The sequence below is a fragment of the Dromiciops gliroides genome, chromosome 4 (genome assembly GCF_019393635.1).
Source record: "Dromiciops gliroides isolate mDroGli1 chromosome 4, mDroGli1.pri, whole genome shotgun sequence".
Classification (NCBI taxonomy): Eukaryota; Metazoa; Chordata; class Mammalia; order Microbiotheria; family Microbiotheriidae; genus Dromiciops; species Dromiciops gliroides.
This window is the reverse complement of record NC_057864.1, coordinates 120,187,310-120,204,855: the sequence shown is the minus strand read 5'-3', so window position 1 is coordinate 120,204,855 and position 17,546 is coordinate 120,187,310. Positions and strand designations below refer to the sequence as shown.

General features: G+C 38.8%; 1 protein-coding gene across 1 annotated transcript in view; it reads right to left on the bottom strand.

Annotated features, from left to right (window-relative positions):
• Nucleotides 1–1,596: 1,596 nt before the first annotated feature.
• The window catches only part of TGFB2 (transforming growth factor beta 2), a 103,055-nt gene continuing 87,105 nt past the window's right edge, over nucleotides 1,597–17,546 (bottom strand). Inside the window, exons 3-7 of the mRNA XM_043963329.1 lie at nucleotides 11,371–11,503; nucleotides 11,166–11,276; nucleotides 9,414–9,579; nucleotides 6,872–7,025; nucleotides 1,597–2,442 (exon numbers count right to left, since the gene is read on the bottom strand). Of these exons, the coding sequence (XP_043819264.1) occupies nucleotides 2,284–2,442; nucleotides 6,872–7,025; nucleotides 9,414–9,579; nucleotides 11,166–11,276; nucleotides 11,371–11,503 (723 nt within the window). The 3' untranslated portion in view covers nucleotides 1,597–2,283. The remainder of the gene's footprint in view (nucleotides 2,443–6,871; nucleotides 7,026–9,413; nucleotides 9,580–11,165; nucleotides 11,277–11,370; nucleotides 11,504–17,546) is intronic.

Below are 17,546 nucleotides of genomic sequence, written 5' to 3'. Positions count from 1 at the left end.
TGACCGATGTTTGCGACATTTAGAGATGCAGCTACAAGTGTCTTGCCCAAAGGGCCTAGCCACCTATGTTAATGTGAGCCAATGCAATCCAAGACTAAGAAAGAGATGACTTTCACGCCAAAGATCTCCATTTGTAAATAAAGAAGAATTTAGCTTCTATTGAAGTATGCAAAGAACATCTGGAACAACCATTCACTTTGGTAAAATAAACCATACTAGCTATTTCTATGCTGATCTAGGTTTTGTTTTTCTTTAAAAAAAATTAAAAGAAAGGAAAAGTATATTTCAAATTTATTTTCCCCTGAAAACTCAAAATCTGATTAAAGCCAAAGATATTTCCTAGGAGCTGTCTACCCTTTATACAAACAATACAAAAAGTGGAATATGTGAAAATATTGATTTAACCAAGTTAGAGACACCTATTTACTCAGCCATCAACTTCAGTCAGATCCTCAAGCCCCTTAAGGAAAACATTTCACCCTCACTATATCTATTTGTCTAAAGCTTCGTATAATCTCCTAAAAGACTGTGGGGTGGGCTTTTAAAAATCTGAACTGTTTAGTAATTTGCAGCTGTAACCAAGGAGACACGAAGTTCTGTGATTTCAGGCAATGTTGGGAACTGCTAGTACAGGAACTCTCTACCAATGCAGACAGTCACCCAATTTATGACTTGGTAGAGAAGTTCTCCAAACTTGTCTCAGGCACATAGAGGTTCAGTGACTCACCTAGGACCATATTGCTAAAATGTATTAAGGTTACATTTGAACCCAGGTCTTTCTAATTCCAGGGCCAGAAGTCTACCCACTAGGCCATGTTGTCTCAAAATTCATGGATAAAGAAGGAAAAACCAATGAACTTGAATCTATTCCTTTTTTTTTTTTTTGTAAAAGAAAAAAAAGACAAGTGGAGTCAGGTAGCTTATGTCATAATGCTGAACAATATACAAAGCACATGTATAGCAAATATCATATAAACATGTATTTGTAGTGCAAGTAAAAAATACAGGGACTCTACTCATACTGGCCAGCTAGAGGGAAACACATTAATCTGGATGATAAAAAAAAAAGAGCCCCAAATTTAAATTCAAAATTATCATAGTTGACAGTATTACAGAATACAAAAAAATGGTGAAAATTTACACATTACACATAAAGTCCTTAATGTTTTTTTAATAGTTTACAATAGAGATCTACAGATATGTTTCCAATTAAGCTGGCTTTACTACCCACCTATTGTAATACTATAGGTATGGTTATAGATACCAAAAAGAAGGGAAAAAATCCCATAGCATAGCTATACAGCAACACATTAAGTAAGGTCTGAGGACTAGACCAGTATATGTCAAAACATTTCAAATTTCATTGGTTTTACTAAACTGACATTTGAACCACTTATAGTAAAAAAAAAAAAAATCTTACAGACTTATCTTTCAGGCTAAAGGTTTCCTTTATTAATGAGCTTTTTTTTCAGTATCTTAAACTTCCTTAGGCATCTGGCATATGAAATACGTGTTTGGGTTTTGTTTTTGTTTTCTTTTCTTTTTTGTCTTAAGTCAGACTTTCTTTGTCATGTAATCACTTGACTTCAGTCTTCACTCCACTATGTGGCCTTTTTTTTTTTTTTAATTTTCCCCCAGGCTTGTCAAGAGTTCAAGTTCCCTAAGCCTTCCATTCTCAGGTTTCTGGCCATTGATTTGGTCTCCTCTTCATCCACCAGTTTTTGCTTTCTGAGGGCCAAGAAATGTTCATTGTATAGTTACACACAAATAAATAATGCACTGTTAATTCTACAGCTAAAAGAAATGGGAAAGGGGCCTATTGCATAGCAATACAGAGAAATCAAGTGAGGCATGGGACAGGACAGGTACATACAACAACTCCACTTAATGGGATTTTCCTGTTTTTTTCCTTTCACATAGTTAACACTAAACAAATTTTTCCAGTGTTTATTTTTTCTTTAAAAAAAAAAAAGATTTTGCTTCTTGTCTATCTCACTATCAGAGAAGGTGAAATGTAGGATAAGGACTTCAACTTTTTTTTTTCTTTTTTCTTTTTTCTTTTTTGCTTCGGATGCCAGTTTTAAAAAACAAAGAACCAAACTTCCAAAGTATTCATACTAGTACCGCTTTTTCTTTTCTTTTCTTTTTTTTTTTAACACTGATGAACTGAGGCTCTCTCTTTTTTATTCTTGGTATGCATGTCATTATCATCGCAGTTATCGTCATCATCATTGTGATCACCGTCATCATCACTGTGATCATCATTATCTGCTTCCAGGATTTTTAGCTGCATTTGCAAGATTTGACGATCATATTGGAAAGCTGTTCAATCTTGGGTGTTTTGCCTACATAGTAGAGGATGGTGAGAGGTTCTAAATCCTGGGATACACAGCAAGGAGATGCTGAAGCTTCTGGGTTTATGGTGTTATATAAGCTGAGAACCTGCAAGGGGAACAAATGGTTGTTAGAAAATGGAATGGGAAGAGGAAGGGATGATGGGCATTAGCAGATGGCATAGAGAACCAACAAATTGCTTTATTACTAGCCCAAAGAATTGATTAGAGTCTCACTGATCTTGACTGAGAGTTCTAAGTTTTGTAATTGTCTCCCTCTTTCCATTCCATCTATACCCATATTAGGCTCTATCTATATGCAAAGAGTGAACTGGCACTTTTCAAAAAACTCAACATTTTTGGTGGCCATTTCAGCAAGTCACGTCTTCAATACTGGTCAGGTTAAGTAAAACCAATAAATTAATTATTTTCTCATCTTTCCCTCATTAAACTTTGCCTTCTTACTATGATCACTCCTTTTCTGTAAAGCCCCTTAGCACTTACTGAAAATGATGGTGCTACATTTGGTCCTAAGTTGTTTTATAATTGCAATGTTGTTGTTTTTTTCCATGTTCATTCATTATATCTTCCCACCTAAATTATGAACTTCTGGAGAACAATGTCTGTGTCTAGCTTTTATTAAGTCCTCTCCCTAGAGTAGAGTGCTTTCTACTACATACCATAAGTGCTCATGTTTGTGGAATGAATAAATAAATCTTCTTTGTTACAGGCTTATATGATAGAATTTTAAATCACTTTTGGATACAAAGCAAGAACCTATTCTGTAGGGTAGGAATACTGTTAGAACAAGGCAGTGCAGTATTATGAATGAAAACTGGATTCCACAACCTAGGTCCTAAGTTCCGAAACCAGAACTGTCATTACCTGTGTGACCTTGGACTGGGCTTTGAAGATCTTTGTGGCTTACTTACAAATTTAAAGGGCTGGACCAGATGATCTCCAAACTCTAAACCCTCTGAAGGCTTCCTGTCAAATGAATTATGTGATCTTATCCCTAGGATCGGTTTACTCTTAAGTCCCAGAGAGAAATTTCCTTTGGTTTTACCATTGTTTTCAAAATGAAATGATACCATGACTATACATCAAGGGAAGTGTAGGAAGGCTCCTTATTGTCCAGGTTTTCTTTTTTTCTATTTGCTGCTTTAAAATCATATCTATTCAGACTTTCATGTTGTTAGGGGGACGTGAGGAAGAGAAGGGAGGGGAGACTAGAGAGCTATCCATGAAATCAAATGAAAGTCCAATTTCTACATATTTTAATACTGTACTTTTAATCCCACATTATATTTACCTGAACATTCACTAAGAGAAGTCAGTAGGTTAACCACTGATGATATATAGGTATTTCCAAAGATACTATTAATGTGTTAGGTTAAATACTAACTGACCTTTTCTTTAAAAATTCTATGTAGCTTTTCAGCCTCAGAAAGAAGGCTGTTCAGTTCAACAACACCGATTACTTTATTAAACTCTCTCTGGCTTTTGGGGGGATTGTACAAGCTACATATTTGTGACCATGACAGTTTATTCTTCCTCTCTCCTTGAAAAACAAGCACAACTCCCAATTTCCCATACTACATATACGTATCAAATTGATGAAGAATGTTTCTGCTTGGCAATTTAGACTAGCCTAAACTGCTATTACTGCTACCCTGGTGGAATCACCTATCTGTCCAAAGAGAACTCAGACAAAGAGAATGGAAGGAATGAGAATGTCTCTTGAAGCTGAGGATTCAGTTACCTTGCAGTGTCAAAATATATTTTATATAATAACAATAGCAATAATAATTATATTAATAATACTTATTATTATTATTATAGCATTAATAGTTAAGTGCCTGAGCAGAATTTGAACTCAGGTCTTCCCAACTACAAGATACTATATCTTTTGTACCACCTCAAATGTCAATCCAGTGTTTCAAAATAAAGATGCAAGAATGCAAGTCATATTAGTTTGTCTAATGCCAAATAGAGATTCTTTAAAACCATTTCAGATATCAGCAAGAACTGACATGCGCTCTTGAAGAACATTATTAGGGCAGATCACTCTAAGCACTGGGAAACCCTATAGACTCATCATATTTTCCTTTCTGGATAAATTATGTGTGTTTTCTGGCAGCAAATTCACTACCATTCTAGTCAGCACTGTAGGATATTCCCATCACATCTCCTAAGAAGAGAAACCTACAAAGGTAATAAGGGACAACAGATAATGATAATAGCATTTAAATAACTTTTAAAGTTTGCAAAGTACATGCTATGCATGACCACTTTTGAGCTTTTTGACACTTCTGAGCTTATGTAAGTCAGGGGATGCTCGTTTCACAGACAAAGAAATTGAGGTTCAGAGGTTAAAAATGGATTTACCAAAATCACTCAACTATTTACAGAAGCTGGCTCTGAACTAAGATGTGCTCTTGTCATCCCCAAATCTAGCACTCATCTCTATGATGCCATACTGTCTTTTTTTTTTTTTAGTGAGGCAATTGGGGTTAAGTGACTTGCTCAGGGTCACACAGCTAGTAAGCACATTAAGTGTCTGAGGCCAGATTTGAACTCAGGTACTCCTGACTCCAGAGCTGGTGCTCTATCCACTGCGCCACCTAGCTGCCCCTATGCCATACTGTCTTGTCCAATCTAACTATCCCAGAAGTTGGCAGGTTCTTGACACAAGTACTGGAAGACCCAGACAGGATGAATGATATAAAGAAGGAAGCAAAAAGCACTGGGCTGCAAGTTAAGAAACTTGGCATTGCCTCAATCTAATGATTTAATTTAGGACAAATCACCTAAACTCAATGAACTCCAGTTTTCTCTTCTATAAAATAACAACAATAATAATAAAAAACTGGATTATAAGATAGAAAAAACTGGATATAAGATAGCATTAATAGTAAGTGCCTGAGCAGAATTTGAACTCAGGTCTTCCCAACTTCAAGATACTATATCTTTTGTACCACCTCAAATGTCAATCCAGTGTTTCAAAATAAAGATGAAAGAAAGCAAGTCATATTAGTTTGTCATGACAAATAGATAGAGACTCTTTAAAACCATTTCAGATATCAGCAAGAACTGACATGTGCTCTTGAAGAACATTACTAGGGCATTATAATGTCTTCAGTTCTAAGGTTTGGATGAGATAATATAGGCAAAATGCTTTGCAAACCTTGAAGAGCTATATAAATGCTAGCTATTATTATTAGGGTCAGGCACAGGCAAGTATAATGGAGGATCAAGAGGCTTTCTTAAGTATATACACAGCCAAGACAAGGCTATAGATTAGAATCCATAGGACCTAATCTGTTTCTCAGCCCTCCCCTCCCCCAAACCAATGATCTGTCCAGAGGTAGTAAGCATAGTGGCTAGAATGCTAAACCTCTAGTTAGAAAGCCATGAGTTTAAATCTTATCTCTGACATTTACAAACTGGGTGCAATTTATTTAATCTCTCAGAGCCTCAGTTGTTTCATCTATATACTGGGGATAACAATACTTATCGCACCTACCTACCTCACTGGTTTGTTGTAAGGCTTAAACTGGATAATCTACACCAAGTGTCCCAAAAACCTTAGTTCAGTTTTAAGCTCTTAAAGCTTAAAACTATTTTAAATATAAATAATAATCGCCTCAAAAGTCCTAGTTCAATTATAAGTCATTAAAGCTTAAAACTATTTAAAATATAAATAATACTCTCAAATATAAAGCCTTAGTTCAGTTTTAAGTTATTAAAGGTTAAAAGACTTTTGAGACTATTATTATTATTAAGCTTTAATAGCTTAAAAGTTTTAAACTTGATAGCTTAAAACTGAAGACTTTTGGAACACCCTGCATAAAGTACTTTGCAAACTTTAAAATCATAAACAAATGTCATTTGTTGTTATCTTGACTTAAGTAACTAGAAAACTGATAAATGCCCACTTCAATTTGGTCTATGCAGAAATTTAGAAATGAAAACATCTAACAAATTATCATGAAGAAAAGTTACCACTCAGCTTCTAAGTAACAAATCTGTTTCCTCTCATTGTTTTTGTCTGTAACATCATGTCATTCATTCACTCATTCAAAAAATATTTTCAGGGTACCTACTATATGTAGGAGAATCCTGAGAGTCCTCACTCTCAGTGAGCTTTCAAACAGTTTGGTGAGACAAGTCTTATGTACCTTTCCAAAGGCAGAAAATTAATCAGATGAACTCATACTGATTTCTCATTTACCAAAGTTTCATGTCTTTTCTCTGCTATGTAGAAGATTTTTCCAGCATCCATCCAAATCATTTGGAAATGCCAACAGCATGTGTGTCTAAACTCTATATGAATGGTGTCACATTCAAGTAGAAGCAAGAGTCATGAAACCATATAACATTAACTATATCTATTGTTTTATTTATTTCGTTAAATATATCCCAATTTTAATTAAATTTGGGCCCACTTGGGAATACTGGAGGCCATGTGTTTGACTCCTCTGCTGTGGACTTTCAGTAGCTCTACAAGCAAGTATTCAATTTAGTGAAGTACTTACTCTACTATGCTGCGTATCTGAACTCCATAGATATGGGCAGGCACCAGCACAGAAATTGGCATTGTACCCCTTGGGTTCATGAATCCATTTCCATCCAAGATCCCTCTTGAAATCAATATAAAGTGGACGCAGGCAACAATTATCCTGCACATTCCTGTTGAGAGAAAAAGAGTAGACAGAGGTATTAGAAAGAAAGAAAAAGAAAAAAAAAACCACAGACCTTTAGGGTTTTACTATAATCTTGAGTTATCATATAAGGTCAAGTATAGAGATTTGCTATGCTTTGTTCCTTGAACCCTAAGTCTGACTAATCTAAAACCTGGCCAAGATAATCAAATTTTTATTCTCAATTTCTTTGTCATATAATAGTGGAGAAAAAGTTGGGAAAGACCAAATTCTCTGCAATTCTGCACAATGGCAATTTTTCAATTAGGTCAAGCACTTATCATGTGTCTACTCCAGGTCTTTCATTACACTAATCACTTGCTATATGAATACAAAGAAACAGTCTTACCCTAAGGAAGCTTATATTCTACTAGATTTTATAATCTTGACAGTCTAGTAAGGTATAGATTCCCCTTCTCAAAATTATACCTTTAAATCCATAAAATATATGCAATTACCAAGGACACAAATCACATTGAACTACAGTTTTCAAAATACATTTTTAAACTCAAGCTTACAGAGCTCAGGTTAAGAACCCTTGATCTGGTACAACCTTCTTGTCTCACAGATGAAGAAACTGAGACTGAGGGGCAGCTAGGTGGCACAGTGGATAGAGCACCGGCCCTGGAGTCAGGAGGACCTGAGTTCAAATCCAGCCTCAGACACTTAACACTTACTAGCTGTGTGACCCTGGGCAAGTCACTTAACCCCAATTGCCTCACTAAAAATAAAGAAAAGAAACTGATACTGAGAGAAGAAAGAACTCATCTATGCTTACACACAACAAACAGGAATAGCATGAAGGGCAAATGTTTTCTCAGTGAAATCCTCTGAGGACAAAGAATCTTAGGACAGGCGTGTGCTGCCACTGATGTGTGTAGCACTGGAGAAGAAGATTGGTCTGTGTCTCAGCTGGCATAGGAGGCATCTTTAGTCATCAGAGTGTCAAATGAAATGAAATGGTTCTAGACCAGGGATCAGAGTATGTATTCTAATGAGCAGGAATGAGAGATGTTGGTGAAAAAAATGATGGGAACTCTAGATACATATATATATATTTTTTCTTTTTATGCAGGGCAATGGGGGTTAAGTGACTTGCCCAGGGTCACACAGCTAGTAAATGTTGAGTGTCTGAGGCTGGATTTGAACTAAGGTCCTCCTGACTCCAGGGCCAGTGCTCTATCCACTGTGCCACCTAGCTGCCCCCTCTAGATATATTCTTTTTTTTTTAAGTGAGGCAATTAGGGTTAAGTGACTTGCCCAGGGTCACACAGCTAGTAAGTGTCAAGTGTCTGAGGCTGGATTTGAACTCAGGTCCTCCTGACTCCAGGGCCGGTGCTCTATCCACTGTGCCACCTAGCTGCCCCTCTAGATATATTCTTAAAGCACAGTTGGATCAGATAGTCTTCTTTCTATGGGCTGTGCCATGGGTCATAATAGAGTCAGGTCTCATCCCCATTTCTCTGGTGTTGTTGACTAGGATGACAATCACCCTGTTGCTTACCAGCCAAATTTTGAGGGAACATACAGTGTTTATCCCGCAGCCTTCTGTTCCTGGGTTCTCTGAATGGGGCAGCAAGAAGGATATAGTCTTGCTAAGCGCAACTACATATGTCCTGCCTTGGGTAAGTTACCTCTTTGAGCCTTAGGTTCCTCATTTGTAAAATAAGGGAGTTGAACTCAATAATTCAATTTTTCAACAATTCAATAATTTCAATAATTCAATTTCTAAAGGTCCTTTTAGCTTTTACATTCTGTTACTATAAACATATAGGGCTACTTTAAAAAAACACAAGCATTTATGAACCATTACATGTGAAGCACTGTGCTAAGTGTTTTACAAATATTATCTAATTTCATGCTTACAACAACCCTGGGTGATATGTGCTCTTATCATCATCCCCATTTTACAGATGAGGAAACTGAGGTATAGAGAGGTTAAGTGACTTGCCCAGGGTCACACAACTAATAAGTATCTGACAGAGGCTTTGAACTAAGGTCTTCCTGACTCCAGGGGCCAGGGCTCTATCCTCTATGCCACTTAGCTGTCCATATGGTAACATCAGGAAGAAAGCCTATTCCCTCATCTGCAAGGGATGAATCTGTAAGAGTATTTAAAGGCAGGATTTTCTACCTTCCACGTTAGAAAACAGTGCTAACTCTTAATAGCAACCTCTTAATACACAAAGGAGAAAGGAGAATGTGACATTTACTTAGAGCTATTAAGAAGATAGTTAATAATAAGACATGTTTCCTTTCATCTCTGGGTTAAGGAGTAGCCTGGAGTAAATCAGGAGTAACATTTAGTTCAATAGACAGAAAAAGCTATTCACAAAGTAAAATGATTTTGTTTGATTTTTGTGTTTTGTCTGTTTACCTAAAACAATAGGCAGCGTCTAGAGCGCGCTTCTTCCGCCGGCTGGACTGTTGCGACTCAACTCTGTAGGAGGGTAACAACATTAGCAGGAGATGTGGGGTCTTCCCACTGTTTTTTTTCCTAGTGGACTTTATAGTTTTCAGATCACTGAAGGAGCCATCAATACCTTAAAGAAATGCATTCGGGTAATAAATATTTAGCTTTTCTCTTCATCAGTTATAATCAACCATCTTTATCTCTTTGACCATTGTCACAGACAGTAGGGAGGAGGATGGAATCAATGGCAGGGTGCTATGCTTGCCACCCATTGAGATGGATGTCATGCAATAGGCCTTGTCGTGGACACAGTCACCAACTAACTTTCTAAATAAGTTGTTTGGTTTTGGTTTTGGTTTCTCCTAAATTAGTCTCTCCTCAACTGGAATTTCAATGCCATGAAAAGTGAGGATTAGAGAGAGTAGTAATCATATAGGAAATCTTTATCCCACAGACCAAGAGTAACCTCCCAAGTTTAGCTCAGTCAATATTCTCTTGGTCTGGTCTCAATCCTTCCCTGGCCATAAGCATGATGGTCCACCATGCCTGGATGCCCATACCTGTCACATTCTTCCTCAGGCTACCAAACCAGGAACACTCCACCAGGACACAAAGTAAGCCTTACACTGAGTAGTAGCAAGCTAAGTATAAATAAAACAAGTCACCCTCACCTAGCACTATTTTGGGAGATGGTTTCCGATTCCCTCTAAAGCTCAGAAATCTGAGCTCTCGGAAGCAAAATCAAGAGACTCCTGGTTTGATCTCAATATCCCCAAGAATCATAACTAGGCTGGATGCTAACAGAAAGCTCAAGGCCTTCAGTAAAGGCCTTTTTCCATTAGTAAGGACCACAAAGCCATCCTGTGATCCTTCAAAAGGGTCATGAGAGTTGGTTGAGGTTGTTCATGAAGGGACAGTGACTCTTAGAGAAATCAAGCCACATGATTTTAGTCCTGGATTGATGCAGTGATAGTTTTGAACATGTCTGGGGGTTAATAGCAGCTTTTGATTTTTGAAGGACAAATTATTGAATCTGTCTATAATCTGAGCTGTTGGCTTCCCCTTCTTCTCTGTGGCTTTGGGGTATTTTATTGAAAGTGTCCCTATCAGGAGGTAGACAGAGAGAGGAAGGGAAACCAAAACAAGTCAACTTTATAACTTATTGTAAACTCTTGTAAATGTTGTGTAATAAAGGAGGTTGAGGCCTAAGTACATCTAGGTCCCAACCTATGCTTTCAGGCTCACGAAAAACAGGATGATATACAGAATGCATTCAATTTGGAATTTGAACCTGTACCACCGTCCTAGAGCTAACAGCTAAAATAGGCTTTGGGATTATCTGTGAATTTTTATCAGTATGCCATCCCCTTTCTGACTGTATAGATAAGAGAGCTGGTTGTACCACTGTCTGAAAGGAATTTATTTTCTTTTTGAACTTGAAGAATAATGATACATAAAGACTACTTGACATTTTTTGGTGCTACATTTCAGCCAGCTGATCAACAGGCATTAACTGAGCACCTGTGAGGTATGGAGTGTGGTAATAGGTGTTTTCCAGTAATGCCTCCCTTTTTGCCTAAACCCCAATGTCCATAGCCAGTACCACCCTTGCCCTAGTAAGCAAAATTGACCCCTGCCCCACTTAACATGACTTCTCCTACACAAAGTTCTAACCACCATCCCTACCGCAGAAGACAAAAAGCTTCAGCAAGTTACCTGCAAATCTTGCTTCTAATTCTTCACTTTTATTTGGGATGATGTAATTATTGGATGGTACAAAAGTACAGCACGGGCAGTGTAAACTTATCTTAAATCCCAGGTTCCTGTCTGGAAAACATGAAGTCAGGGAAGTCATTCTTTCCCCCCTTAACAACTCAGTCACCAAACATCTACCAAAGAAAGCAAAGGACTGTTGGATAACCTTTATGATGCAGCCATTCATGCACGACTTCGGTGACATCAAATGAGAGCCATTCCCCTTCTGCTCTTGTCTTAACAACCTTGCTATCAATGTAGCGCTGGGTTGGAGATGTTAAGTCTTTGGATTTCAGAATCTAGAAGAAAAGAAAACAGGATGGAAAATTGAGAATTAGCACATATGAACCAAGACCTAGCCAAAAATATTAGCTCCTCCATGAGAACAGGATCCCAACTCATCCTCTAAATGTCAAGGAATCACCAAACTGAGGAACAAAGTGTTTTAGAATCAGAGCTGGAAGACACCACAAAGGCCATCCCTCCCCACCACCATTTTACAGATGAAGCCCAGGAAGTTAAGTGACTTCCCTAACGTCACACAGGTCCAAGTGTATCTGAAGTAGGATGTGAACCTCGGCAGCCATTTAGAATAATCCAAACCTGAAAGGCCTCCTCACTGTGTTACCCCCAACAAAGGGTCACACAGCCTCTCCCTGAATTCCTCCAATGAGGGGAAAGCCACCAACTCCCCAAGAAGCCCATTCTACTTTGTGACAGCTCTAATTGTTAGGAAGGTTGTCCTGATACCAGGTCTGAATTTGTCTTTTCCCATGGCTCTTGGTTCTTTGCTCTAGAGCCAAGTATAAAGAGCCTGATGCCCTTTCTACAGGACAACCCCTCAAATTCTTGCAACCAGCTGTTATGTCCCCTCTGTGTCTTCGTTCCTCCAAGCTGAACATGGCTAGTCCCTTTAACTATTCTCCTATGTCACAGACTTGAGGTCATCACCATCCAGATTGCCCTCCGCTCGATAATCTCTGGTTTATCAATATCCTTTTAGGTATCATCTGCATGTTGTTACCTATCTCTATAACATGGTTGTATCCACAGAACACATGAAACCAGGTTGCATGTCATGGAGGAAAAAAAAAAGGGCAATGAAATCAGCTGCTTGTTATGATAAAAAGTGACGTGAATCATCCAGCCAAATGGGTAATAGAAAGTGACATTAATTATTTTACTTCTGCTGACACATGCTTTATAAAACTTCAGTCATAAAGTCAGTGCTATTAAGTTAATAGTTTTGTTGTTCCATAGATCTCAGTGCCATATTTATTTAATTGGGGTGGGGGTGGACCCTCCCTCCCTTCTCCCTCAGCCTCCCACCATCTTTTTCTCTCTGTGTCTCTTTCTCTTGTTTTCACTCTCTCTTGTTTTCTCTCACTGGCTCTCTGAAGGCCCCTGTTATAAATCTCCTGATAAAGGAAACAGAGTTGTAACCCTAGCTCTTAACTCCACTGATTCTAAATTCCTTGGCATGCCACGACGTTCTAGGTAAGGATAACACCGGACTTCTGATTCCTAATGGGAATTAGTAGGATTTATAAAGACACCTCCTATCCCACAGGGTGGGAATGAGTTTGGGCAGAAACAGTCAGGAGCAGGGTGTAGATGAGAGCTTGCAGGCAAATCTAACTTCATTACGCAAGACATCTTAAAGAGGTGTTCATTTCAAACAAGTGAAAAACAGCAGCGCTGTGTCCTCAGGTTTTTGAAAGAGGATCTACCTTTTAAAAGGGCTTTTGGATTCTCTGCCTTTGGGTAATAAATAGCACATGTGCATGGGCTGCTGACCTAAAGTTTCCTGATGTTGGCTACTGACCCACCTAGGCTCTTTTCCTCCAGAGAGTCACAGCATTGCTAGACCCAGGCCAGTACTCCAGGACTTTGTCCTTCTTGATAGGTGGCAAAAGGCAGTATGGGAGAGTGGAAAGAACCATGGACTAACTAGGTATTGAGAACTGCAGATCTCTACTAACCAGCACTACTGGACTTTAACACTAACTAAATGTGTTAGCAAGTCATTTCAGGATAACGTGGGAAGGAAATCATGACTCTAAGTTCAAATCCTACTCACTAACTGGGTAACCATGGACATAATCAGATTTTGTGAATTCTCTGGTCTTCAGTTTCCCTATGTGTATAACAAAAGGGCAAATTGAACGATACTATCTCTAAAGTCTCTTTAAGCTCTCATATGTTATTATTTAGGACCCATTTAACAGAGCATAAGCTTCTCAAAACTTAAAGATCATGTTTTTCTCTTTCTTTTGTATCCCAGCCCCATACCCAACCCCTAGCCTTATGCACAGCTAATGCTGGAGGAAATATTAAAGGCAATACTTAAAAGCACAAGAAGTGGGGGCAGCTAGGTGGCACAGTGGATAAAGCACTGGCCCTGGATTCAGGAGGACCTGAGTTCAAATCCAGCCTCAGACACTTGACATTTAACTAGCTGTGTGACCCTGGGCAAGTTGCCTAACCCTCATTGCCCTGCAAAAAAAAAAAATTTTTTAATTAAAAAAAAATTTTTTTTTAAAGCAGGAGAAGCAAAGAGTCCCTTGCTAACAGTATCTGGACTATTGAGACACCCAGGGCCCATCGTCCAGCTAGAAAGAAATATAACTCATTAGCTTAGTATGTGCCATAATTATGAACAAGAAAGAAAATATTTTCAGGAATTTCTATCCCTGATCTCCTAAAAACTCCTTAACCATCCTTAACTAATCTCTCCTCATCAATGATACCCAGAAACCCCATTTATGGCTCTGAATCTATTAAATCCGGTGTCCCTTCTGTGTTGATTCATGATGTTTTGATATTTTTCTTTGAATTTCTTCCTTTAATAAAATCAATACCCCCACCTGTGATTTCATTGAAATAGGGAACTCCCAGGGAGGAGTTATCAGTCAGCACCTGTTCTGCAACTTATAGGCTTAGAGTCTCATTCACTAAAGAGGTTAGGTGACTTGCCCAGGGTCACACAACCAAGTAGGTATCAGAGGCAGATTTTGAAAACAGGTCTTCCTGACTCAAAGAAGTTCTTTAGGCACTATGCCACAGTGCTTCTCAGCATGAATATATATTTATTTAAAATTTATTTATTTCTTTAGTGAGGCAATTGGGGTCAAGTGACTTGCCCAGGGTCACACAGCTTGTAAGTGTTAAGTGTCTGAGACCAGATTTGAACCCAGGTACTCCTGACTCCAGGGCCGGTGCTCTATCCACTGCGCCACCTAGCTGCCCCATGAATATATTTTTTAAGTTGTTTTGAAAAATTGTTTTCTGGGATAGGAAAAGATGTGCGTGTACCAAGCAAGAATCAATCAACAAGTATTTATTAAATACCTACAATGTGCCAGGCACTGTGCAAGGTGTTAGGGATATAAATGCAAAGAATAAAGCACTACTTACTCAGAAGGAATTTGTCCTATTTCTGCCTCCCCCCATTAGACTCTACTCAAAGAAACATATATTTTCTCTCATTATCTTCCCATAGTGCTAAGAAGAGGGGGCAAAATACAGGAAGAGGATGTTCTTCCTGTATTAATGGCAATCAATTAATTGGCTATATAATTAATGGCTTAACTAATTAGTTAATGACTGTTACTGTCTGCTGATTTGAGCCTCACTGTAATGATTGTTCAGTATCAATGGTGGAAAAGAAACAAAAAATAAAACTTATGGCTGCAGGTCCAATAGAAGCACAGGCACCTGGGAAATTAAGGAAATCCTAGACCTGATAGAGAAAAGGGAGAATCCAAGTCTTTATCTCATACATTAGACCAAAGTTCTCAAAGGTTATTATTAGAGCCCCCCCCCCCCTTTTTTGAGGATATCAGGATTAAGTGACTTGCCCAGGGTCACATAGTTAGTAAGGTTAGTAAGTGTCCAAGGCCAGAACTGCACTCAGGTCAACCTGACTCAAGGGCCCGTTAGCTATACACTGCACCACCTAGCTGCCCCATTAGAGTCCTTTCTAAGCCACATTCTGTATCGTACAGGTGAAGTCATGTAATCTATTAGAGACCACTGATCCCAGAGTTGTTTCCTTACATCACAAAAGGGGGAAATAATCTTGAAAGGTTATCCAGCCCATGCCCCTGTCTCTAGGGCAAATCAGAGCTTACATTTGTTCCAGAAATGCTACTCCCATCCAATTCTGAATCGGAAAAGCTGACTCCCCTGCCTTTGTGGATAGTTTACTACAATGTTATAACCCTTATGTCCAGGAAGTTCTTTCTAAATCCTCCTCCTCCCTGCAGTTCAAACTCTTTCCCTCTTATCTGGTCCTCAGTGGAAACAGGAAACAGCTGCTCATCATCTCTCACAGAATATCCCTTCATATTCTTGGAGGCCGTTGTTGTCTTTCCTTAGCCTGCTCTCTCTAGGCTAAATAAACTGAATTTCTAAGTCTTTTACTCACGGGGCCAATTTCGTAAACCTTTAATCATGTAGGTTGCCCTCCAGCATGAAAGATGCTGTATTAAAAAACAAACAAACAAACAAACAAAAGAAACAACAGTCTTCCTGATTCCCTTTGACAACGAGCTGGAGTGGAACCCACTCATCTTCACTCCAAAGGCGTCCCCTTCCTTGAACACTCTATCTCCCTTGCCAAATTAGATCATTTTGTGCAGATCTGACCTTTTGCAGGAGAAAGGGTGGACACACTGACCTGATGTTATCTTCTTTTTTTTAAAAAGAATTAATTAATTTTTTTTTAAGTGAGGCAATTGGGGTTAAGTGACTTGCCCAGGGTCACACAGCTAGTAAGTGTTAAGTGTCTGAGGCCGAATTTGAACTCAGGTACTCCTGACTCCATGCTCTATCCACTGCGCCACCTAGCCGCCCCTGTTATCTTCTTTTTAAAAGGTTAATTAGCTGTTTCTTTGACTAAAACTGACAGGAAGAGGGTCCAGAAGGCTCACTTTCCGATTTTCTTGAAGACTCCTTGCCCCATCCATCCACTAGGCTTATTTGAGGGTATAAGTGTCCTGGGTGGACACCAAGAACCTCACTGTTTCCAAAAGCAGGTTTCTTCCTAATTCCTTCACGTGTGTTTGTATGTGTGTGTGTGTGTGTGTGTGTGTGTGTGTGTGTGTGTGTATATATACACATTATCTGTGTATATGTTCCCCAACCCCAATATATATACACACACACATATACACACACGTGTGTGCATATATACATATATACAATATATATACATACACACAGATATGTAAATGCACACATATATACACAGAGCACTGCCCCTGAAGTTGGGAGGACCCAGAGTTCAAATGTCACCTCAGACAATTACTAGCTGTGTGACCCTGGGCAAGTCACTTAACACCAATTGCCTTAAACATCTAGGGCCATCTCCAGTCATCCTGATATATATCTTACCACTGGACCCAGATGGCTCTGGAGGAGAGAGTGAGGTTGATGACCTTGCACAGCCCTCCCTCACTTAAATTCAATTCAGAGCAAGTCAAGACATCACCCTGATGTCATGGTCCTCTTTGGGAAAGAAGGATAAACAAAAATAACATACACATGCTTGAAAAAGACATTTCCAGGCTACTTAAAAGTGAAATTGACTTCCAACTTTGCTACCACCCACCATTATGGTAAATGTTTCACTTATTACATTACCGATATACATTTTTTTTTTAGTGAGGCAATTGGGGTTAAGTGACTTGCCCAGGGTCACACAGCTAGTAAGTGTTAAGGTCTGAGGCCGGATTTGAACTCAGGTACTCCTGACTGCAGGGCTGGTGCTCTATCCACTGCACCACCTAGCTTCCCCGTTACTGATATACATTAACATCAATATGGAATGCCATGGAACTGGATCTATGATTTCATTGGTGTAGGGTGTCCTCTGCTGAGGAACTTCCCTTGCCAATGCAGATCAGCACCTTCTCTGCCACTGATAGTCTTAGGGAGTTGCTTAATTAAGAAGTTAAGTGATTTGCTTCGACTCATACATGTATCAGAGGCAAGCCTTAGGTCTAAATGTTTTGAGGCTGCCTCTGAAATACACAGACAATACACATATACACACACATATACATAATATATGAGAGGATCAAATGAGATAATGTATATGAACAATCTTGACAAACCATAAAATGCAAATGTTGTCCCACCTTCAGTAGTAACTGGCCTTCACCAGTTGCTAATAATGCCTTCTCTCAGATGAACTTTCATCTGCTCTGTAATATATCTTATGTTCACTTAGTTATTAACACATTATCTCCAACCCTCTTCCTTAGTCACATGCAAGTTCTTTGAGGACAAGGCCTGTTTTTGCCTTTCTTTGAATCCCCCACCACAGTACCTGGAACA